Source organism: Pempheris klunzingeri, chromosome 13, assembly GCF_042242105.1.
Source record: "Pempheris klunzingeri isolate RE-2024b chromosome 13, fPemKlu1.hap1, whole genome shotgun sequence".
In the NCBI taxonomy this organism is placed as follows: Eukaryota; Metazoa; Chordata; class Actinopteri; order Acropomatiformes; family Pempheridae; genus Pempheris; species Pempheris klunzingeri.
The window spans coordinates 16,595,817-16,618,082 of record NC_092024.1 but is presented as its reverse complement, the minus strand read 5'-3'; the positions used below and the strand labels follow the sequence as shown (position 1 = coordinate 16,618,082).

Here is a 22,266-nt window from a genome sequence, read left to right as displayed (position 1 = left end):
AAAGTAGTGAGTATAGTAAAGAAGTACAAGAGCTAGGTTGGTGATGTTTTACCAGTTTGCTATTGGTCCTCTCCTGTCTTCTCTCCCTCTCCATCTGCTCTTGTCTCCCCTTCCTCCTCTCTCTCTCCCACTGCTCCTCCCTCTCCCTCTCTTTGTCCTTCAGCAGTCGCAGTTTCTCCTTCAGCTCAGTCAGCTCCACCGTTTGGCGTCTGGACCGCTCTCGCTCCACCTCCAAAGCACGGCTGGCTTCCTGTTTCTGCTCCTTCAAGGTCTCCATAGTGACCCGATGCCGGGTGGCAGCCTCCTGCTCCCTCTGTAGCTCCTCCCTCCTCATTTTGTCCTCCTCTTCCCATTTCCTTCTGCTATGCAGCATCTCGGTCCTCAGTCTGTCTGTCACAGCAGCCAGCTCCTCCCCTTGCCTTCGCTCCTGCTCTAGCTGGGCACGCAAGTCAGAGATGAACCTCCTGTCTCTGGATTCATCCGTCTCATGTCTACGGTTGAGTTCATCCACCTGCCTGGTGCAACGGTCTCTCTCTTCATCCAGCTTCTTGTGAGCATCTGCGATCTTTGAGTGAATTTCTGCTGAGCGAGACTCTGCTTCAGTCAGTAGGCGCTCGAGACGAGTCTTTTCATGCAAGCTGAGCTCATGTTGGTGGGTGGAAAGTTGGCGTTCATCTTCTACCTCCTTCTGGGTGTCCTTTAGGCGTTTCTCCAGCAGCACACTGCGGGACTGTTCAATCTGAAGCTCCTGTCTGAGGTTGCTGCAGGCCACCCTCTCCTGCTCCACCTGACCCTTCAGAGCCATGACCTCTGACCTCTGCTGCTCAGAAGATACTTGCACAGCCTGAGGAGGGAGAAGGGTCATCTTTCATGGTTTAAAAGGGAAAGCTCAAATACACTCTGGTTACACACCCACTGGATCCTTCATATTGTCTGATCTTTACATACAATTATGAAGAATCCCAACAAAATTCTAAAACAATATATACATAAATAAAATTCAACACTTCCTCCAGAATTTTGACATTAAAAGTCCTGTAGCCTTCTCAATATAAATATGCTTTTATTATGGAAAAGACTTTTGAACAAAAGTATGAAAACATTTCAGTTATAAAAAGAAAAAAGAGAAAACTTGGCAGCAGATTAGCAAGTATGACATAACCGCTGCATTGTAGTGCTGTGGAAATGTAGAATATACTAATTCTACCATGTGTCGCCAGTCTAAATGTGTTATTTCTTTCACATGGCCTTTTTTAGACTTTAGACATGAGACATTTTTTAGACATGACTTTATGGTATGTTCAGTATGGACATTTTTAGTTCTCATCTTACCTCTCTCCTTTCCTCCTCCTGTCGGTCCTTACTGAGACTTAGAGCTCTCTCCTGCTCCAGTTGTTGTTGAAGCTCCTGAACTCTGGTCTGCTCCCTTCTTAAAGCTTCTTCACTTTCATTTACAGTGAGCCTGAAGGAAAACACAATTATTATTTGGAAATTGGAGACATGAGCAGTTACATGTCTTGCCAGGCAATCACTGGCTGACATGATTGGAAAAATACAAACTAGTAAGTTATTTGAAATCCAAAGATCATATAAACCACTTCAATAGTAACAAATTGTTGATTTTACCCAATATGACATAGAAAAAGAGAATACACTGTATATTGACAAACATGTAAACTTGTGCAATATACCTGAGTGACTGCATTTTGTTCTGTTGCTCTTGCCGAGTGTCATGAGCACATTTCAGCTGTTTCTGGCTCTCCTCCAGCTCTACCCTTAGTTGGGATGCAGCCTGCCCATCGGTCCAGAGCTGATCTCCATGCCAGTCATCTTCACCTCTGTAGTCAGTCTGAAGTTGAAATAAAGTGATCAGTCAGACTGGCAATATTATGGTGCGATGCCACTAACTTAAGATAAAATTAAATTTCCCTTCTCTAGATGATTGTAAAGTCTATTTAAAACCACAGAAACTCACCTGTGTGTGTCTCTGGGCCATTCGACAGAGCAGCTCTCGGAGAGCAATCACAGTCTCCTGCAGGGCCCTCTTCTCTTGCTGCCAGCTCATGGGGGGGTTGGAGGATGATTTGTCGTGGTGGTCCAGTACGGTGGAGCCATCTTCAGAGTGATGCTGTGTCTGACTCAATGAGAAGGCCTTTAAATCTGAGACATGTGGTTGGATTGAGGAAGTGGCACGACGCTGGGACAAAGTGAGAATTCGGCAGCTTTCTTGATACACTTTCTTCAACAGGCCCTGTAGAAAGATGTAGAAGAGTAAATCATAGGCTTAACTAAATAGATTACTTTTAGTATATATAGTACTTTAGTATAAACGAAGCCTACCTGAAGCTCAGGTGACAACAGGTCATCACTGTAGCTCATACTGCCTGCAGCACTATCTGTGTTAACTGTGGGGTTAATGCCTCTGCAGCGGAGATACTCGACAAACTGAGCATCCAGCCTTTCGGTCTGTTCCAGCTCCACTCTTAGCCTCGCACCCAATTCTGAACTCACATCTGAAGCACAAGAGAACAGAAGAATTGAATAGGTGAGCCTGTTGATATTCCATATTTCTTTCATTGTCAAACTCACATAAAAAGACAATAGCAAGAAAAAAAAACTATTGGTCTCAGTGTGGAAATACTCACTGCTGCCGTAGCCATCACTGGCCCATTCTGGTGCTGACAAGGACGAGGTGGAGCCGAGAGGAGATGGAGGTGCTGTTAGGTCAAGTCCTTCTAACTCACGCACCTAAGACAGAAAAAAAAAGTATAAATGTTTAACTCTAACTGAATCAAAGAAAAGCTTCTTATAAGATGCTATAATGGAAGTACATACTTTGTCTGTGTCCAGTGAGTCGAGCATGGAGAAGTTGTCAGACAACGACACAGAGACTGGGGAGTGGGTACTCTGTGTGGCTGGATCTGGTGTGATGGTTCTGGAGTGTGGAGGCTCCATCACAACCCTGGGAGAGGTCTTGACGTGGGGGAAACCCAGGCCTGTGCTGTTCAGAGCGCTGAACTCAGATAGACGAGAGCCGAGAACAGAGGTGTGGAACCTCTCTGGTATTCTGTCTTCGGAGCATTCGAGTCGCCTTAAAACCTCTGGAGAGCTCAGAGAGGCTTCATCACGAGAGACACTCACAACCTCCTCAAAAGCTCTGTGAGAAATATCTGACAAATTAAGGAAATAAAAAAAACTAATTGATGATGGTATCACAACAGAGATATGTTCTCATAAAGGTTCCCTGTCAAGTTTTATTGAATTTTTGTTTTTGATTACCTGCCTAATTCCTGATATCAAACATTTACAAGTATTGAAAAATACCCATCATGCATTCCCAGAGCCCAATATGCTGCCTACAAGTGGCTTGATTTGTCCAAACAACAGTCCAAAACCATTAACATTCAATTTACAGTCTCAAAATTGAGAAAAGCAGCATATTCTCAGGTTTGACAGGCTGGAGGACAGATCGCTAAAACTCAGATAAACTTAGTCATCTGTAATTTGCCTGAATATGCCATAGGACTGAACAGCAGTACATTTTGGAAGCAACATTGAGTGCTCACCCTTCTGTGTGTGCCCTTGTTGGTGAGAAAGTGAGTCCAGCTGGTGAGAGTGTTGTCTGAGTTGTTGTAGTTCTTGCTGCTGATAGTCCAGCTCCTCTTCCTGTACGGCCAAGTCTTCTCGTAAACTTTGAAGCTCCGCCTTCAGTCGCTGGTTATCAGCCTCCAGGTCGGCTAGAGCACGGTCTTTGGTCTGACAGACAAATCAGTGACATTACAACAACAGCGGTCTCAATTTCAAATTTCCCAACAAACAGTGGATCCGTACAGAAAAAGCACAAGAAATGACAGAAACTCTTGCTGCTACACCAATTATATCTAAAATTCTGTGCTCAGCCGTCATATATTCCCACCTGTCCTTCCTCATGTAGTTTCTCAGCCTTTTCTGTACTGGTACTCAGACCCTGTTTCACCGCAGTCAGCTCTGCCCTCAGAGCCTGATGGTCTGCCTTCAGTGTGGCGAGCTCAGCCTCCTTCTGTCTAAAGGCAGCGTCTGCTTTAGCGAGGGTCACCTCAGCATGGGTCTAAGACAGACAAACATTCTTATCAGCAGCTAGAACCAACATGGCGCCTTTTTTAGACCACTATTCATTAACCCTGCAGCTACATGCTAATTTTAACTTTGTTTTGGTCATAGTGTTCAGTTATTTCAGGGAAAAAAAAAACTACTGTTTAAACAAGAGCAACAACAGATAACTTGCTTTGTAAACAACAATTTGAGGAGTACCACACATATATGTGTGTACGTATCTGACTGAGTCCCTGTAGTACACTATAAAAACAATACATATGCTAAAAACAACTATGAACGCGTCAAAAACAGATCTGACTGCTCTGACATGCAGCAGTCCAACAGATGCATTACAGCCCCCATTGCCTTCTTTTTTAACCACTACAACTTCTCCTTACCACATCCTGCCAAGATGAAACAAAGAAATAAAAAATAAAGTGCGTCAAAGGTTTAAAAACATTAGCTAACAGAGATCTTCCTCCTGCTTCCTCGTTTCAATGCCACTTCCTCCGTGTTACTCAGATTCTGCTGCCTAAGGCACGACGCTGTGATGACGTGCATCAGCAGTTAACTATAACCAGATGTGGTATTGCCTGCAGTCACTAAGCACTGCTGCTCCAGCAAAAAGCGGCAGCAAAGCAGTTCCTGTCTGGACATGGGGCTTGTTTAAGCAGGTTTACCAAGTTATCTGAATTATTTTGCTCAGTAAAAACCCATACTCTTGCAAACCTGGAGGGTAGGCTAAAGAAAGATTTGTTCTGCTTCTTTTGGACAGATTAAAGGCCCCGTTAGTACTTTTATGGCCACATTCCAAGTAATGTATAGTCAGAGACATAATTACAGTTTACAATACTGAAAATAATGTCTGTTTTACTGCTGTATTTGTATAATTATCACATAAAACATTTCAATGTTAGACAATCATAGGTAATTTGTGCCTTAGATTTGGTTATTTCATAGATTTTTATCCCCTTCATTAAAAGGCCTCTTATTCATTTGGGAAGTGATGAAGAGGATAAATTCTGTGTCTGAAATTTTTGTTTACATTTGCATTTTGGGTTGTGCTTCAAATACTGAAAATAACAGTTTACTGTGTAGCTGGCACTCACCAGCACTTCCTTTTGAGCCTCTTCTTGTATGGTTTCTTTTTCATTGAGCTGAAATGTCAGGTTCTGGATACAGGCTCTCATTGAAGTCACTTCCTGCCTGAGCCTTTCAATTTCCTCCTGGAGTTGCCGCTCCCTCCTCCGCAGTGCCTCACGCTCGGCAGAAAGCTCCCCCTTCACAGTCTCAAGGGTTTTTATCTTTGTCCTCTCCTCAGCAACCAGTTCCTCCATGTCTACCACCTCGGCTCTTACCTCCTGGACTTGTCGCTCAAGAGTGACACTGGTTTCTCTAAGGGCTTCCATTTCGATTTTCATCTCTTGCTCTTTTGTTTTTAGGATCTCAATCTCGCTCACACTCTCCTGTTCTTTCTTTTGGAGCTCCAAAATCAAAGAGCTGAAGTGAGTATTCTTCTCAAGCAGGGCGCTCATCTCTTGGGCTTGAATTTTGCAACTGTCTCTCTCATCTTCGGATAGTTTCGTCTTCTCCCTCTCCTCTTCTATCTGGGCTTTGACTTCCTGCAGCTCAGCTTCTTTGACGGCGAGGAGTTCATCTGCTCGCTCCCTCTCAGCTTTCAGCCTCTTTCCGAACTCCTCCCCGTGTCCTCTGTACTCTTCCTCCTGGGTGAGCAGCAACCGCTCCAGTCCCTCTTTCTCTGCCACCGCAGTCTCCAGCTGAGTCTGAAGGGCCTTGAGATGAGATCGAAGGGACCGCGATGAGGCAGAATGAGTCAGACTGAGCTCCTGCTTCAGGCTGTTCGGCTCTCCACTCCTCTCCTGCTCCTGGATGGTGTAGTGGTGAGGTTCAGGGCTGGGAGCGGGCGAGGGATTGATGCTGTCACCATCCTGAGAGTCACTGACTTCATGCAAGTTGGGGCCTAATGTGGCGAGTTCTGCCTGCAGCGTGCTGATGACCTCATGAAGGCGCTCTTCTTCTTCCTGTTTGTCCTCGCGCACCCTTGTGATTTCAGACTGAAGGTGCTCCACCTGTGAGTGCATGTCCTCAAGCTCAGCCTCCAGGACCTTTAATCAGAAAGATCAAAACAATTATTCATCACAGCCTAATCAACTATGGGCACTTCGACATTGTCTACATGTATTCTTTGTGTACTGTTTCTGACCTTGTTGTCTCTAGTGTTCTCCAGCTCCTGTTCCAGTCTTTGGATCTCATTGTTGAGGTGGTCGATCTCCTGATTTTTCTCGTGGAGTAACGCTGAGGGGAGGTTCTCTTCCTCTGGATCCTCCACCTCACTGTGCTCCTCTTTCTCCTCCTTGAGTATAGAGAGAACAGACACTTTCTCCTGCAAGCAGAGTTGTACACACCAGTTCAATTATAAGTTACACATTTCAAGCTGTCAACATCACATGAAAATGAGGACCTTTTAAAGATGAGGGGAAAAGAAAATAACATTCATATTTATAAATAGAAAAATAAAATTACATACACAACCATCAGAGGCTAGAAATGATACCCTGTGGTGTGTTTGACGCACACTTAAAGGGTCCAATAGATGAGACTAATCCATTTTGTCCACTCTCAGGTAATAAAATAATTCTCCCTTAGATAATTATACACATTTGTCAACACTTGGTTATTTATTTCTTCAGTCATTTCTTATGGTTATCTTACAAGCTACCAAAAGCATTCTCACTAAGTATTTATCCCTCCTCCTACATTCAAATTCCTAAACTAAAAATAATGTGATTGAAAGGCAGTTTCCAGGATGCTATAGATTTCAGTTCAAAATGGAGCCACAGAAGGACAACTCCAAAACATATGAAAGTGCTGTGAGTCTTTGTGCTCATAGCTTCTCCAACAGTCAGTCTTTTGGGCAGGGGTGCAGAAATAACAAACAACATTCCAGCATTAATCTCTCCAAGAAGGAGATACTGTTGACTTTTACTGTTGACTGAAAATAACTTTAAATTTAAATAGATAGAGATATAGAATAGCTACACATACCATAAAGATATGGTATAAAGACAAAATAGCATGTACCTTTAGGGCAGCAATCTGTTCTTGGAGTTCGTTGACACAAGCTGCATTCTGATTCGTCAGTATCTCTAGCTGTAGTGTGAGGTGTTTTAGTTCAACTTCTTTGATGCTCAACTCGCTTTGTACATTCTCCAGCTGGCTAAGCAGGACCTCGACCTAAAAGACATAACAGTACTTATTAAATAAAAACTAAAAAATATAATAAGATGGGTTTCTATAGAGGCTTAAAATATTGAGCTTTCAGAGTGGTGGCTTTTAAAGGATGGATCAAGCAAGCCGATACCCATCTGTACCAAAAGGTGGCACTGCAGCAAAATGCTTATCAGCCCAAATCATCTTAGCTCCCATACACCAGCTTTGCATAAAATCCTACAGACCTCTTGCTCTTTGCTTTGAAGGCTCTGCTGAGCAGTGTCCAGGGCATCCCTAAGCTCCTGGGTGGGGTCAGGCATGTTGTCATGGTAACAGTGTCTCGTCTCATCCACTTTGGACTGCAGGGCGGAGATCTGAAGCCTGTTAGACAGCTGCTGCTGCTCCAGTGCCTGCTTATCCTGTGAGCACATTTATGAGAAAAACGGTCAGATGAAAAGTGGCATTAAGTGATTTCAAATTTACATACAGGACAATGCTAAGAAAAATAAGATAAGATAAACTTTATTGATCCCGAAGGAAATTATTTTGCCAGAGTACAATACAATACAAAAGTTGCATTTTCTTACTTGTGTGAGCTCCTGTTCTCTCAACTTTGCTCTGTGGAGCTCTTGCTCCAGCTGACTGACAGATCGATTACTCTCAGTACTGTTAAGCAGTGCTTGCTCGAGTTCTCTGATTCGCCCGGCTAGCTTGTCTATTTCCTCGTTACGCTCTGCAAGATCGCGTTGGGCCTGCTGATTGGCTGCAAGCAAGGAGGCATGGTCGTCCGTCTTGTCTTTAATGATAGCTTGTAGGCTCTCCACCTGCAGTGACAGAGGGAGCGGCATTTTGGATAACATGGTTCTTTAGATTTAAGTAACAGAAAGGGATTTGCGAATGGAAAACTACATGATTTGTAGATGAATAAGCCATTCCAGATCTGCAGCCACTGGTACCAAATATTGAAGTTAAGTCATTCCAGAGAGAAGTGACATGGAGGTGAAAGACACATGAAGTGTGAAACAGAAGCAAATTAGTATTAGCAAACAGAAGATGAAATGCAAATGGATGCTGATCTTATGATATGCACTTAGAAACACTAAGAATTAATCTATAGATGATTGCACAGAAATAATGATGTACAATACACACCATGCACAAGAACCAGGAGCTAAGAGAAATATGCTAGTTAGATTTCATACCTGCAGAACCAAGTCCTCAAACTACAGCAATCCATTCAGCACAGGGATAAACACATGGTAAAAGTCAGGCTCAATGACAAACAAAAAATGCACTCATCACTTCAACCTCTGTAAATAGTACTACATACACTTGAGTTAACTGGTTCATAGCCCTATCAGCAATGCATTAGACACTCTCCACAAAAATACACGTCAAAAGCACACACACAGCAAATGCATTCCACCTTTACCATCATCATCTAGAGATAAAAACATTTTGTCTGATAATATCCAGTTGAGAAATATTCTCTCATTAGATTTTACTGTGTGTCAGATGAATGAGGCTCACCCTGTGTCCTTTGTTATCCAAATTAGCTGTCTGTCTGAGTTGGGCCTCCAGCCTTCGGATCTCCTGCTGAAACTCGTCTCTTTCATGTTCACGCTCCACAGCCTGCTCCTATGAGCATAGGAGCAAATCATGTGAAAGACTGTGTCCACTACATTAAGCAGCAACATAATGCAGAATTGCAATTGTAAGTATTTAAACAACTGCAGAGGAAAGGGGCAAACGAAAGAAGAGATTTATGAAGAATTGCACTTTAGATTAAATAAGGGATCATTTTTAACCTTTCAGATTATTTTAATTTGTAAAAAGTCACCTCTATAAACTGCCGGTTGTGTTTCAGCTGTTTCTCGAGTGCTTGGACACGCTGGTTGAGGTCTTCGGTGTGGGTCTTGTGGTGCTGATCTGTCTCCAAGCCCTTTGTTTCCTGCTCATCCAGCTCCCTCTCCAGGGCCCTGACGCGCAGGGACAGAGTGCTGTGGTCCTTCTCTGCCTGCCGCTGCAAGTCCAGCCTATCCTGGGCCAAGCGCTCTGTCTCTGCCAGTAGAGCTTGAAAAATAAAATGGAGGAAGGTTAAGGAAAGGAAGGTTACAATTTAAATACATACACACAGAGGAATTATAAAAGCGGGCACGATATTAGAGGAGTTGAATACATACAGCTATGATGCATGATGTGCCTTTCCTCCAGAAAAGACACTGAATGCATACTCTGTAACAGCTCTGAACTAGAACAGTGATTACAAGATAAAAATAACACAGCACTCCAAGAGCCTTTGCTACAAGCTACTGGCAAAGGCAGTGTTACAAACAGCAACTTCACACAACACTGCAAATATACTGCATATTCATCCCCACCCCGTCATCACACACACTCATACTCCACTCTGACCCACAAACCTGTGTCAGGATCTAAATTGAGCCAATGGCCTACGGAGAAAAGACACATCTGAGCACAGGCATTATATAAGTGTGTGGTCAAGATCACTACAAAGAGGCCATGTAACATCATGATCTCATGTTTTTGTGCATGCTCCGCTCACCTTTCTCCCTCTCCCCAAGGCCGGCGGAGAGATGCTCCTTCTGACGCAGGAGACGTGTGTGCTCCTCACTGAGCTCCTGATGCTTCATTCGGACGCTGTCCAGCTCTACAGTGAGGCCCTGCATCTGGTGCAGCTTCACCTTCAGGTCCTCCAGTTCCTCCACTAGTTTCTCCTCTTGTGTCTCCTTCTGTTGCAGAGATTCCTCTAGGACTGCTTTCTCTGCCACATAGCCATGCAGAAGCCCTGAACACATGCAAAGTTAAAAAGGATGTGAACAGGAAAAAAATGCATTCTTGTGCTCAGCATTCAAAATAGCTGAGTAATGTTTAAATTTAAGTACAAGTGCTGAAATTAGTGTTTAGGCAAAGAAGCGCGGAGTGTTAGCAGTCAGTTGATTGGCTACAGAAGATGAGTCAAGTGAGCCAATGACGTTGCAGTGCTCACCCTCTGCCTTGTGGAGTTCCAGCTGAAGTTGACTCTTCAGCTTTGACTCCTGATCGAGCTGCTCCAATAGGAGCTTGTGCTGCTCGAGTAGTTGGGAGGAGTCTTCTCTGCCCTGAGAGAACTTTTCCTCCAGACAAAGGTGGAGATCATGAGTCTGTTCCAGCTGGATAACATGTGAGAAACCCATGATTATTAGACAACTAAAACTTACTGTAAAAAAGAAAAAAAACTTTTTCCAAGGATTTAAAAGGACTGTTGAGAAATCAGTGGGTCCATACACCCATACATTTACCTGTGTGTTGGCCTGGTTGAGCAGCTCAAGCAGGGTGTCAACAGTGTGCCGCAGTCTGCTGCAGGCATTCAGGGCTGCTTCTTCTCCCCCAGGCATGATCTGAGTATCTGAAACCAGCAGGCTCTCACAGAGCATCTGAGTCAGCTCCAAGTCATCTGAGGTCAAGTCAGCAACTGAAATGCCTACAAAAGAACAAGTCAAAATGTAATGTTGCATTGATGCAAATATTTAAAATGGAGCCCCTGAATCTAACAATTTAATTCATCCGTATGTATATTTGTATCTATTACATAATCCTGTGAACTAGCCAAGAACCACAGCTGCGTCATTAAAGCATGACGCAAACATGCCCTGAACTGCTCTGACACTAACAGACCTGATTCTTGTGCATCTTTGTTCCCTGTTGAGCTCCTCTCAGATGTTTTGGCTCTTGCAGTGATCTTCTGTCCAATCAGCTCCTCTGTTACAATAGTGCAGCGAACCATTTCAACCAACACCTTCCCCAGCTTTTCATTGGCCTTCTGCAGTTTATGTCTGGGAAAACAAAAAAGTCACATCAGACACGCATACGGCAAGTACATGACTACATTCATCTCACGTCACAGAACATCAGTTACCTTTCCTCTTTAGCCGTCTGCAAGTCATCAGTGAGCATCTTTAGATGGTTGCCTCCCTCCTGACTCTCTCGCTCCCGGCGTTGGAGGAGTGTGTCTAAAGTTTCCATCTCTGCACGCTTCCCTTCTAACTCCCCCTGCAGACAGCTGACCTCTTCTCGCAGCTGGAAAGGAAGACGCAGAGGTAGCTTATTAATTCAAAACAATTAAACCAAATCAACTGCCCCTCTCCCACCGATGCTATGACCAAAAACGACCCATATGCGCAACACAGTGCCAAAGAGGGGCGAAACAACTGATTGACGCTCAATTACGATAAGAAGTTCAAATCAAAACTAATTATAGGAACACCTTAAAGACTGGCTCACTGCCAGCTCATTCTCGTTCATGAAGTATTAACAACATCCTATAAGTGCCACAAGCATGACAGAAGCAGAAGGCATGTTGTGTATTCAAAAGGAGATCAAAACCAGATGTTGATTGTCAAAGTAATCCGCCTTATCCAGAGACAACAAACCGTAACATCACCCAAACTTAATTCAACACATCCGCTCTAAGAAAAAAAAACAAAAAACAAACACCACACATCCCTCCTCTACACGTCGGCCTAAAGCACACACACGCGCAAATACTGACTGTACTCATCAGCATCCTTGGTAGCAGTAGTCTGGTTCAGTGCCAAGTCAGTGTGGGATTGAGGCGAGCAGACGTCTGAATTCACCTCGGCGCTCTTTCTGAGCAAAGCATTTATCAGAGTTTTCTCCCAAGTCTGAAGGACGTTTTGTTACCTTTCGTTCCTAATCCCCTTCAATCGCTCCTCCTCCTCCTCCTCCTACCACCTTTTCCCTCTCTTTTTCCCTCTCCCTCCCATCAAGCATGTCTCATGCAGCCACCTGCCTCAACAAAACAATGCTGTTGCCCTGACAACAGCACCCTACCAACCTCTCTTAAGCTTTGCTACCTCATGGGGGGGTTAGTGAATGCACAAGTGTGTGTTAATATCTCACTACTAAGAGCCAAGCCGGGAAGGTGCCATGGAAACGAATGCATGTTATGCTGATTGTGCTTAAGACTCATGATTTATATAACTAGTAAAAGTAGGAGAGCGTCATTTATCAAATGAGTCCTATGCAGTCAAAAATACTTTTTTGAAGACAGAAATTTAGGCTTTAGCAGGCACAGTTACTAACTTGTTTGTCACCAAGGGGATTGAAAACAATCAACGTCAATGTTTCAGTGTTTCACAGCCAACCGACAGAATGAAACTTTTAACAGGACATAGTGTAAACAAACAAACGAGAGACAGAAGTCTGCATGAATGCATGTTGCTGTGCATGAGTTTACAGATCATTCTGCCATCTGAAGACTGTATAACAACATGCTAGAGCTGTAACAAATAATTTTTTACATTTTCATTAACCTGCCAGTTATTGTCTTTACTGCCATTTTTGTAGACTGAAAGATTAATAAAAATTACCTGATGTCCAAAGTAAACAGCCCAAAAACCTTGCGATATCCAGCTTATTATGACATAAGACGAAGAAAAGGAACAAATCTCTACAACTGTGAAGCTTGTATAAGGGAATTTTCCCTTATAAAATTACTGAACAAGTTAACCTCTCATCAAAACAAAGTTGCCGATTGTTTCTCTGTTTATCAACTTATCGATTCAGCTCACAGAAATTCTGCTGTGCCTTTCAACCGAGAGTGCATGACCAGAACACACACAAACATACACACAACAGATTACTGTGGTGATTCAGTGATATAATCTCTTTTACAAAGATGTAGTCTTATCCAAACATTCTAGCCTATGGATGCCATGCCTTGGCATTATTTTTCTCTTTTTTTCTCTCCTAATTCCCTTCTATTTTCTAATGACCTTCATTTGCTGTTGTATGTCCCTACTGTGTTTCCTAAGGAACATGAGGTTTTCTGTGGGTTGGGGTGATAGTACTGAAAACAATGCAGACATTAAGGCATTTTTATTAATAGTGGCAAAGCTTGCAGGATTTGTTGAAGTATTTTATCTTTCTGTCTTTCCTCTGCCCTCTCCTCTCCTGCTCCCTCCATCTGTCGCCCCCTGAGGTTTCCTGTTCCCTTTCATCCCTATGTTTAATACATGATCTATCGAAGTAAACAGACGCTTAATAATTATGAGTAACAGTTATTTTTCAGTGACAGTAATAGCCATGTGTTTTTTTTTTTTTTAATTTAGCTTAGTGCACCCGACCCACAGCCTGACAGCTCCACTGTATTTGAAATATTTTAATGGCTTTCTTATGGAAAGAGAGGGTTAGAAACGTTGTGTAATGTATTTTTTTTGCTGTGGCGGCAAAGAATTAGACACTGCATTAAAATCTTTCATTTACCCAATTTTTATTTTGCTTCACAATACTCCTGATAAAACATTTTTCTAAGGCCTGTCCAGTCTTGCCCCTAGTTAAGTGAAGCTGCAGGTGTCATCATATTGAAGATTTTCATTTACACCAAGAACATAATGTAAAACCTGTAAAACCACTAGACTGGGCAGGATGTGTGCGTGTGTGTATTACCTGAGCTACCACAGCATCTAGTTGCTGAAGTTGGGCAGTGAGCTGGCTCATTTTGCCTGTGTAACTCCGCTCCCTCTCGTCCTGTTCAGATGTGAAGCTCCGCCTCAGGTCCTCAAGCTCCGCCTGCTTCTGCTCTTCAAACTCCGTCTTCACAGAAGGCAGTGATGTTTGTACATCAGTTCAAATATGTAGATCGCCATCTTAAAAAGCTGCAGTGCAGTGTAGTTTCATTTGTTCTTCTGCTAAGAGAGTTCTGACTGTCTCACTGGCTTATGTGTGACTACTGGCTTGCACATATCAGATGGTTAAAAGCCAAATGTCTGAGAAAAAAAAAGTACCTTCAGCCTTAAAACCTTCTGCATCAGAGGATAAAAAGCTTAGAGCTATCCCATTTAGCCACTGTTCAGATGGCAGCAACGCAAAACACATGCACAGCCCAGCAGCATGCAGACTCAAAACAGTGAGACAGCCGGACAAGGACACTTCTATATATGATGGTGGGATTATGTGGAAACTGGGTTTGAATAAAGCTCCAGTGGGACGGAGTCCAAGCGAAAGAGCTACCCTTAGGAATGAACTGGTGCAGCTGGAGCTTAGAGAGGCCAATGCCACAACACACACACACACACACACACATTACAGCTCTTGATAATCCAGAGTTATTACATAATGATATTTCAAACAGGCACTCAAACACAACTTAAAATAAAACAGGAAAGATTATCATATTTTTCACATAAAATTAATGACTATTTGCAGGCAACATGGCAGCCTCCAAAGTATAGTATAAGCATATAAAGAGATCTTTAGCAAGAGAATGCCTCAAAGCTCCTTGGCATCTCCTGTTTTACCTTCAGATGATTAATCTTGTCCTGCAGTCTCTCCTCAGATTGGACTTTGTGGAGCTCCACCTCTTCTAGGAAGTGCTGACGTTGCCTTGATGACTCCTCTTCGAGCTCCCGGCGACATGCCTCCAATTCTCGTGCAGAGACACCTCGTATCTCCTACAACAGACACAGGTGTTTTTACTTTATTTTGTATTCTTTTTAATACTGCAATGTGCAGTTGGTCAAATGTTCATATTCAACGTTTCTCAAATTCTAAATAAATACTCTGTGTCCCTACACAAATAAACCATTATATAGGATGAACAATAACTCTGTGTAGTCGGGGCTGTAAGAGCCACAGAGACAAGACCTCTACTGAAAACCATTAAACACAACTTGCCAGGCAGAGCACTAGATGGGGATTCCCACACATACACTCATCCTTAACACACACACACACACACACACACACACACCTGTAGCCGGAGACGATGCTGTCCGATGAGTTGTTCTTTCTCAGCAGTGAAGGTTTCTGAGAGCTCCTGAAGAGCAGTGCTGTGCTGTTGCTCTAGTTCTAAAACCTAAGAAAGCACACAGGACACAAAGGCAAATCAACACTGGAAAAACAGCAGGAGAGAAAAGTAACCATGAGGTTTGTTGTGAATGTCCAAAACACTCATAATAAAGACAATATGAAAAAAAATTATTCAGTGTATTAATGCCAGCAGCAGTTTGAGATATGGATAAAATCTATCACAGAAAAGTTGTAATGTTATTTTTTTTACCCCTCCCCCCAGAAAATCTGTTGAAGAATGACAGACATTTGAGGTCCGTCTCGTCTATGACGGCCAATTACAACCAGAGATTTACAGTATATCACCATATCACCCCACTCTATACCAGCAATTTGAGATAAAATCTAGCCAGAGTAATCTAGCTACCTCTCTGTCTTTTTTGGGCCCCTAAATGCATTTTTGCATTTTCAATTCTTCCTTTGCAATTGTTGTTTCAAGTTAGGAATGACTGCAAATATGACAGAATGGTGACTTCATGCACATTAGTATGTGGTGTTCAAACATATACATCTGCAAAAATTTAATATAATGAATTATTTTGAATTAATTTAACTATTATGCTATACAATTATATGCACTCAGATTGCAATAACATAAGTCGAGTCCTTGTGAGAAGAGAAGTGAGTTTAAAGAGATTATAAAATCAAAATAAAGTAGGGATGATGCTAACATACCTGCTTTTTAAGGGTCTCCAGGGCTTTGCAGTGTTCAGCATCTAAAGCCTCTTTTTGAGCAGTCAGCTCAGTCTGTAGGGTCAAATCATGAAAAAAAAAAACAAAAAAACATTCATTTGATAAAAGTGAGCAGTAAAAGCTGTCAGTAATCTGTATTTTTGCTTATTGATTGAATGACCAAATGTCAGTGCCACCAACCATCTTCATTCCTCACCTTGTGAGCGTGGCTGAGCTCTGCTGCCATGGCACTAAATTTCTCCATGTGCACCTGAGCCAGCTCTTTCCTCAGTTCCTCCCTGCTGGATAGTTGCTCCATGGTTTGTTGCTCCACGGTTTGTTGCTCCACTTTCTGCCTATGCTCCGACTTGTGAAGATTCAGGTCTTGACGATACCTCTCTTCAAGCTGCACCATTTCATCTCGCAATGTCTTAAGAGTTAAAAAAGACGACAGCACTTACAAACTGATAAACCCTTAACAATAGCAGTATTGTGTTATAGTAAAGAATTTCAAACATTATGTGTGACTGGTTAAGTAGTGCACGTCCTTACTTGCACTTCCTTCAAGTATGTGGCCTCCAGAGTGTCCATATTACCCAGCATCCTCTTTTCCAGTTCATCCCTCTCTTCCTGGTGTTTGCGAGCTAACTCAGCCTCTAAAGCCTCCAGATGAGCCTGATTTGTCTCCTGAAAGACGACCTCCAGACGTCCAAGGTCTGCCTCTCGTTTGGTGTTGAGGGCCGCTTCCAAGGCAACAAGCTCAGCGTTGTGTTTGGATTCAAGCTCAACGACCATAGCTGCAAGCTGATCTCTGTGGCTGGCACTGACTGAATCTACTTGTGCTTTGTGTTTGGCATCGAGTGTGTCCATCTCTTGGGAGTGTTTGTTCAGTAGTGTTGCTCTCTCCTGTTCCAGCTCAGTTTGATGTTTGTTCTTTAGCTCTATCAGAGAGAGTTCATATTTTTGGACCAAACTTTGCTCCAACTCTGCTTTTTCCTTTTGAAACCTGAACACACAGACAAAAACAAATTACTGTTAAACAAAACACTTTAAGGGTCATCAAGAGTTAATTAATTAATTAATTACCCATGTACACCTCTTTAGGGGTTTTGTTTTGATAGATGGATAGCAAATTGTGTGGATTTTTATTTTTCAAGAAACAAAACAAAACTTTTTAATATGACAATACAACCATGACTTATATTTCAGGGTACAACCCCTGAAAATCAAAATATTGCCCTCCAGCTACCTCACCTCTCTTGGGCTTGGTGTAGTCGCTCCTCACCCTGCTCCTGGAGAAGAGCAGTGAGCTCCTTGATTTCTGTTGCCATGCAGCTCTTTGCCCTTTGCAGCTCTCGGTCACACTGGGCCTCCAGTCTCTGTTTCACTATTAGAACCTGTGGGCCTAAACGTCAAACACTGTATGTTATAAGCTGACACAGAACAGTTTCTTAAATATAAAATATATAACATTTCCAAAACTTCTGATCTGACTGAAAGCTACAATGAACAGACATTCTACTAACAACATCTTCATCACACACATCAGTCTTTAAAAATCGTCTCACTGTCATCGTTGTCAAGTGCAGCCTGTAGAGACTCTAACTTCTCCCTCTCCTCTTGAAGTGCTTTTTCAAGGTGTGTCCTCTCCTTCTCCATCTCTCCATTAAGGTCAGACCTCAGGGCAGAGAGCTCTGCTTCATGATTCTTTTGGAGCTCTTCTCTCAGTCTCTTCATTTCCCCCTGCACATGCACCGTCTCCTGTTTCAGAGCTTCCTCAAGGTGGACAAGCTCCCCAGCAAACTCTTGCTTCAACTGTAGAAGTTGGGTGGAACATAAGTACTATGATTTTACATTCTCTTATTGTATTAATAAATCTGTTTCCGTTTAACTGTCCGTACATTTCTAGTTTACAGGTTTGTAAATTAATGTGTACCTTTTGTGTGTTGCTTTGCATCTCTGCATCACGTTGATTCAAGGTAGCCAGTCCATCCTTCAGGGTGTGGATGATGGTCATACTTGTCTGCAGCTCCTCAGTGTGACACCACATCCTCTGTTCCACCTCCACCTAATCATAATCACCATAATCTTGCATTATACTGTGCCTTAACTCGATGTGTAATTTGTCTCGTGTGTGCGCATATCTTTTCTCACCTCAATCTGCCTTGCTGCCTCCAAATGAACTCTGGTAAGCTCTGTGACAAAGACATTTTAGGAGTTGTTGTTTAACTTTAGCAACTTCTCAATATCAAAATGGCATAAATTTGCATTTCATAATGTGTGTGTGTGTGTGTGTGTGTGAGAAATACCTTGTAAGTGGCGGTCAGAAAGTTTGGCTCTGAGTTGCTCCAGCTCCAGGGCGTGACGAGTCTTAATCTCCTGCAGCTCTTCATAGTAATGGTCAGTGAGGTCTGAGCGCACCTAATGTACGAGTAATGATATATAAACAAATAAATGGGAGCGTGAAGGGGCCAGTATACTCCATCAGAACTGCCTGTTGCGAATGGTCAAATAGCTTCAGCAACCCCCTCCATATACAGCTTTCTGACATTTGATTAGGGCGCACTGTATCTGACCATTTCGGTAACTTTCTGAAACTGACAATCTGACATTCAAAATCAGCTGTTTGGAGGCTTCTTAATGGCACGCAACTGTTCGCTCTGCATTCAGGTGTTGCCATTCAGAACATCTATAAACACTTCTGATTGACGAGGTCGACACAACAAGCACAACATGATTCTAAGGAACATATTTCATACTAGCTTCTTATTGTGTTTTTGTGGAAATAGATACATTCAAGATTGAAAGACTGAGTTTGTGTCTGACCTGTCGCAGCTCTTCCTTAAAGGAAAGAGCCATAGAAGATCGTAGATTATCAAGCTCCACTGCGTGTTTCTCCTCCAGCTGAAGGCGCAAATTGTCAAGCATTTCCTATATGGGACATAGCATGTTGTGATCAAGATTCCAAAATTAATGCAGACCAATTGTGTGTGTTTTATGAAACCTCAGCGTGTTATTAAACAACTTAGACAGTGGCAAGTGCAGGTCTTCAAAATGTCTCATCCAATTAAATTCTTTATATAGTATGTGCACACCTTGTGTTTATCCCGTTTTACTCCAGTATCAGAGGGCGCATGATCTTTTTCCTCTTCAGCTTGGCCTTGAGATGTGAAACTGAAATAGAAACCAAAGGCTTTGATATTAAAATAATCTTATCCAAGTTTGTAGTACATGTATTTGTTCCTTAACTGGCCTGCTGATATACCTGCAATCTGTGGTTTTAAGCACAGATTCCTCCAAGGCACGTTCCACCAGCCTTAGCTGGAGCAGAGCAATTTCCTCTCTGTAGCCCTCTTCTGACACCCGCAATCGCTGTTCAAAGTATCTAAAGGAGGATGAAGATAAAACGTGTGTAATTTTCTCAGGGGTTAGTGAAAGTGTAAGAACAGGAAAATTGACAGATAACTGACAGTGTTGTAGCCCATACAAAGAATGCTGTGGAAACCACAGTGTTTGTGCTCTCATACCTCCTCAGGCTTTCCAGTTCAGCCTCATTCTGCTCTTGGATTTCCTGCTTTTGATCATTAAATTCTGCCTTTAGGCGCTCAATGTCATCAACACGAGATGAGCGAGCTAGCAGCTGCTCCTTCAGCTCTGTGAGAAAATAACATAGACAAGAAAGAAACAGAAAGCTATGTGTTTAATTAAATCCCACACATGAAAATACAGCATTGTCAGGCAGACGTCAGGCAGGTGTATCAATCTGACCTCCCAGCTCTTGGCGACTAGTCCTCATGCTCTCCAGCTGGGCCCATAACTGACCTACTTCTTCTTCAGAGCTCTTTTTTAGCATGGCCTTCTCCTCCTGTAGATGCAAAACCTGGTTCACAGAGAGAGACAAACACATACACACTTAATGTGGATTTAAAGTTTTGCAAATTTCATTTTATTTTATTCTCAGGTGCTAGCTAAATGAGTGTCTTAAATGTCTTTAAAAAAAAATTCTAAAACTATTTTAAGTTCCATTGATTAATGCAAGAACTAGTGTACTGATTTAAAAAATGGGAACTTGGCTACATATTAATGTGTTTGAGTGAACTCACCTTTTGCTGTAGATGCTGTTCCTTCTCCTGTAGGTGGAGTGCTTGTTGCTGTTTCTCCTGCAGCACTGCCTTATGAGTAGAAACTAACTCCTCCAGAGCACCTAAGCAGCATTTACAGAGTGTGCAAAGCAATAACATAATTCTTAATAATACAGAACACAAAATACATAGTAATAATAATTCATAATGTAACTCAGTGATCATGAGTCTGATATTAGACTGATTCATGCAGAGCTCTAATATTGGCAGACAGAAATAAGATAGTCCTCAAAATCACAGCTACTATCATATTATTGTATTAAACTGTAGAATTCATTTTCAAAATGATGAATTTAGAGGATTGCGCAGCCTTAGTGGAAGTGTGCACTGTTTGGATCGAAGAAAGATGCAACTCACTAGCAGCAACATCTCTGTCAGCCCAGGCTTGTTTCATGTCCTCCTCTAGTTTCTGGTTCTGCTCCTCACTGGAGGTCTGGAGTTCTTCCAGCCTGGCCCTCGACTCCTGCAGCTCTACCTGAGTCTGCGACAGAGCTGTCTGTGCTTCAGTTACAGCTTTGCTGGTCTGGGTAAGGGAGGCCTGGGTACTGGCGAGTTCTGTTTGGGTAGCAGTAAGACTGCTCTGGGTCTCTGAGAGAGATGTTTGAAGGTTTGACTGGATGCTTTCAGTGTCCTTTTCCCACTGTGACCTTAGAGCCTGAGGAAAAAAGATAGGACCAAGACAAATTGAAATATATAGTCAAATTAATTAAATGTGGCCCAATTTCCAAAATATGCACTGAATGGCAGTACTAATGTTTAAATAGCTTCAATTAGCCTTTCAACATTTGCATAGCAATATTTATAAAGCCTGACCTGTATCTCTTTGGCCTGTTCTTCCTCCATGGCTGCTTTCTCTTGAGCAACAGAAGTCTCCCACTGCAGTTTCAACTCATCTGAACATGCATACAAAAAAAAGACATTGACTCACCCATGTCAAAGAATTTGAAGGTTACATCTGTCATTGTGCTTTACTTTGCTCTGAACCAGCCTCTAAAGAATTAGGATGACTCAGCCACATCCATAATGGCAAACATGTTGAGTGGACCTAAGGGCAAACATGAAAAAGAACACTGACAGAACTACTACAAAGCACTTACTCATGTCTTGTTGGTGCAGCATACGCAGTTTCTCCTGCTGCTCCTGGTTCTGCTGTCTGATCTGGTCCAGCTCTAACTGATGTTGGGCGTGCAGGAGTGCGATTTCCTGGGCAAATGTCTCCTTCAGGGAGGCCTGGACCTTGGTGACAGCAGACTCCTGCTCCTGCTGCATGTTAACCTGAGAGTGCTCCAGCTGGGACATATGGACGTTGCTCAGGCTCAGACGCAAGGCTTCAAGCTCAACAGCCTTTTGGACCTAAAGGAAATGAAAGCAAAAGGTACAGTTTGTGTGAGAGCTTTTCTTGAGTCTTATGGGAAGGAAAGTGGGTTGTGTGTTAATATGTACATTTACCACACATTCTCCTTACCAAATTAGTGCAAAGTAGAATCGAATTAAATTCCTAAATCTCCAAAACTACAAAATACCAGTACTGAGTACTACTAAAGGAGTACAAGTCATTGAAACTTACAAAATGGTTATGTAAATGAGGGAAACACTATAATAAGTGATATTTTGTAACCTGCTGAAAAATGTTAATGCCTGTGTGTATATATGTATAGTATACCTGTGCCTGCTGCAGTTCAGCCTGGTGGGCAGCCTCCATGCTCTCCCTCAGCTCCAGGGTCAGCTCCGTCTTCAATTGATTCAGCTTCTCAATGTGTTTGGCAGTCAGCTCAGACACCATCCTCTCGTGTTCACGTTCAGTCACCTGGGGGAAGACAGAGTGGTAAACAGCTGAAGAATAATATCAATGCAAAATAATTAGTTAAATAACTTAGAGACAGAATATTCCACTGTAGTGTGTCTTACTGAGAGTGAAATGCCTGGAGTTTTCAAACTTATTAATTCTGATACCTGTTTAATGAGGCTGATCTGCCTCTTCTGTTCTTCTTCCATAATGACCTGCTGCTTCAGCAGTTTTGACTCCAAGTGAGTGTTCAACTCAGAAATCTAGACATTCATACAGATAAACATACCAATGAAATCAAAAGACAAGAGGGCATTCAAACAATGTTAAATGCCACATTTTTTCTTTTAATAATATGACAAATATTGAATGTGAATCAGTAACATGCAATACAAAAAAATCCTCCAGGTTAAAAAAACATAACAAAACATAATGCCTATACATGTTATACTACATATATTATACTGTCTGTATGGTACATAATACATA

General features: G+C 42.4%; 1 protein-coding gene across 1 annotated transcript in view; it reads right to left on the bottom strand.

The window, feature by feature from the left end:
- pcnt (pericentrin) overlaps nt 1-22,266 on the bottom strand; it is a 34,565-nt gene that overhangs the window by 4,288 nt on the left and 8,011 nt on the right. Inside the window, exons 10-53 of the mRNA XM_070843018.1 lie at nt 21,945-22,040; nt 21,655-21,798; nt 21,089-21,344; nt 20,805-20,884; nt 20,349-20,646; nt 19,953-20,053; nt 19,618-19,729; nt 19,377-19,503; nt 19,115-19,234; nt 18,945-19,023; nt 18,676-18,780; nt 18,159-18,270; nt 18,004-18,044; nt 17,786-17,917; nt 17,418-17,664; nt 17,104-17,254; nt 16,402-16,855; nt 16,067-16,279; nt 15,853-15,924; nt 15,080-15,184; nt 14,628-14,780; nt 13,777-13,923; nt 11,225-11,385; nt 10,984-11,141; nt 10,608-10,789; nt 10,316-10,478; nt 9,872-10,114; nt 9,146-9,378; nt 8,836-8,943; nt 8,508-8,528; nt 7,893-8,129; nt 7,551-7,724; nt 7,177-7,329; nt 6,299-6,478; nt 5,184-6,200; nt 3,917-4,087; nt 3,567-3,756; nt 2,836-3,170; nt 2,646-2,748; nt 2,341-2,513; nt 1,976-2,251; nt 1,692-1,849; nt 1,333-1,462; nt 53-844 (exon numbers count right to left, since the gene is read on the bottom strand). Coding sequence (XP_070699119.1) covers nt 53-844; nt 1,333-1,462; nt 1,692-1,849; nt 1,976-2,251; nt 2,341-2,513; nt 2,646-2,748; nt 2,836-3,170; nt 3,567-3,756; nt 3,917-4,087; nt 5,184-6,200; nt 6,299-6,478; nt 7,177-7,329; nt 7,551-7,724; nt 7,893-8,129; nt 8,508-8,528; nt 8,836-8,943; nt 9,146-9,378; nt 9,872-10,114; nt 10,316-10,478; nt 10,608-10,789; nt 10,984-11,141; nt 11,225-11,385; nt 13,777-13,923; nt 14,628-14,780; nt 15,080-15,184; nt 15,853-15,924; nt 16,067-16,279; nt 16,402-16,855; nt 17,104-17,254; nt 17,418-17,664; nt 17,786-17,917; nt 18,004-18,044; nt 18,159-18,270; nt 18,676-18,780; nt 18,945-19,023; nt 19,115-19,234; nt 19,377-19,503; nt 19,618-19,729; nt 19,953-20,053; nt 20,349-20,646; nt 20,805-20,884; nt 21,089-21,344; nt 21,655-21,798; nt 21,945-22,040 — 8,703 coding nt within the window. The remainder of the gene's footprint in view (nt 1-52; nt 845-1,332; nt 1,463-1,691; nt 1,850-1,975; nt 2,252-2,340; nt 2,514-2,645; nt 2,749-2,835; nt 3,171-3,566; nt 3,757-3,916; nt 4,088-5,183; nt 6,201-6,298; nt 6,479-7,176; nt 7,330-7,550; nt 7,725-7,892; nt 8,130-8,507; nt 8,529-8,835; nt 8,944-9,145; nt 9,379-9,871; nt 10,115-10,315; nt 10,479-10,607; nt 10,790-10,983; nt 11,142-11,224; nt 11,386-13,776; nt 13,924-14,627; nt 14,781-15,079; nt 15,185-15,852; nt 15,925-16,066; nt 16,280-16,401; nt 16,856-17,103; nt 17,255-17,417; nt 17,665-17,785; nt 17,918-18,003; nt 18,045-18,158; nt 18,271-18,675; nt 18,781-18,944; nt 19,024-19,114; nt 19,235-19,376; nt 19,504-19,617; nt 19,730-19,952; nt 20,054-20,348; nt 20,647-20,804; nt 20,885-21,088; nt 21,345-21,654; nt 21,799-21,944; nt 22,041-22,266) is intronic.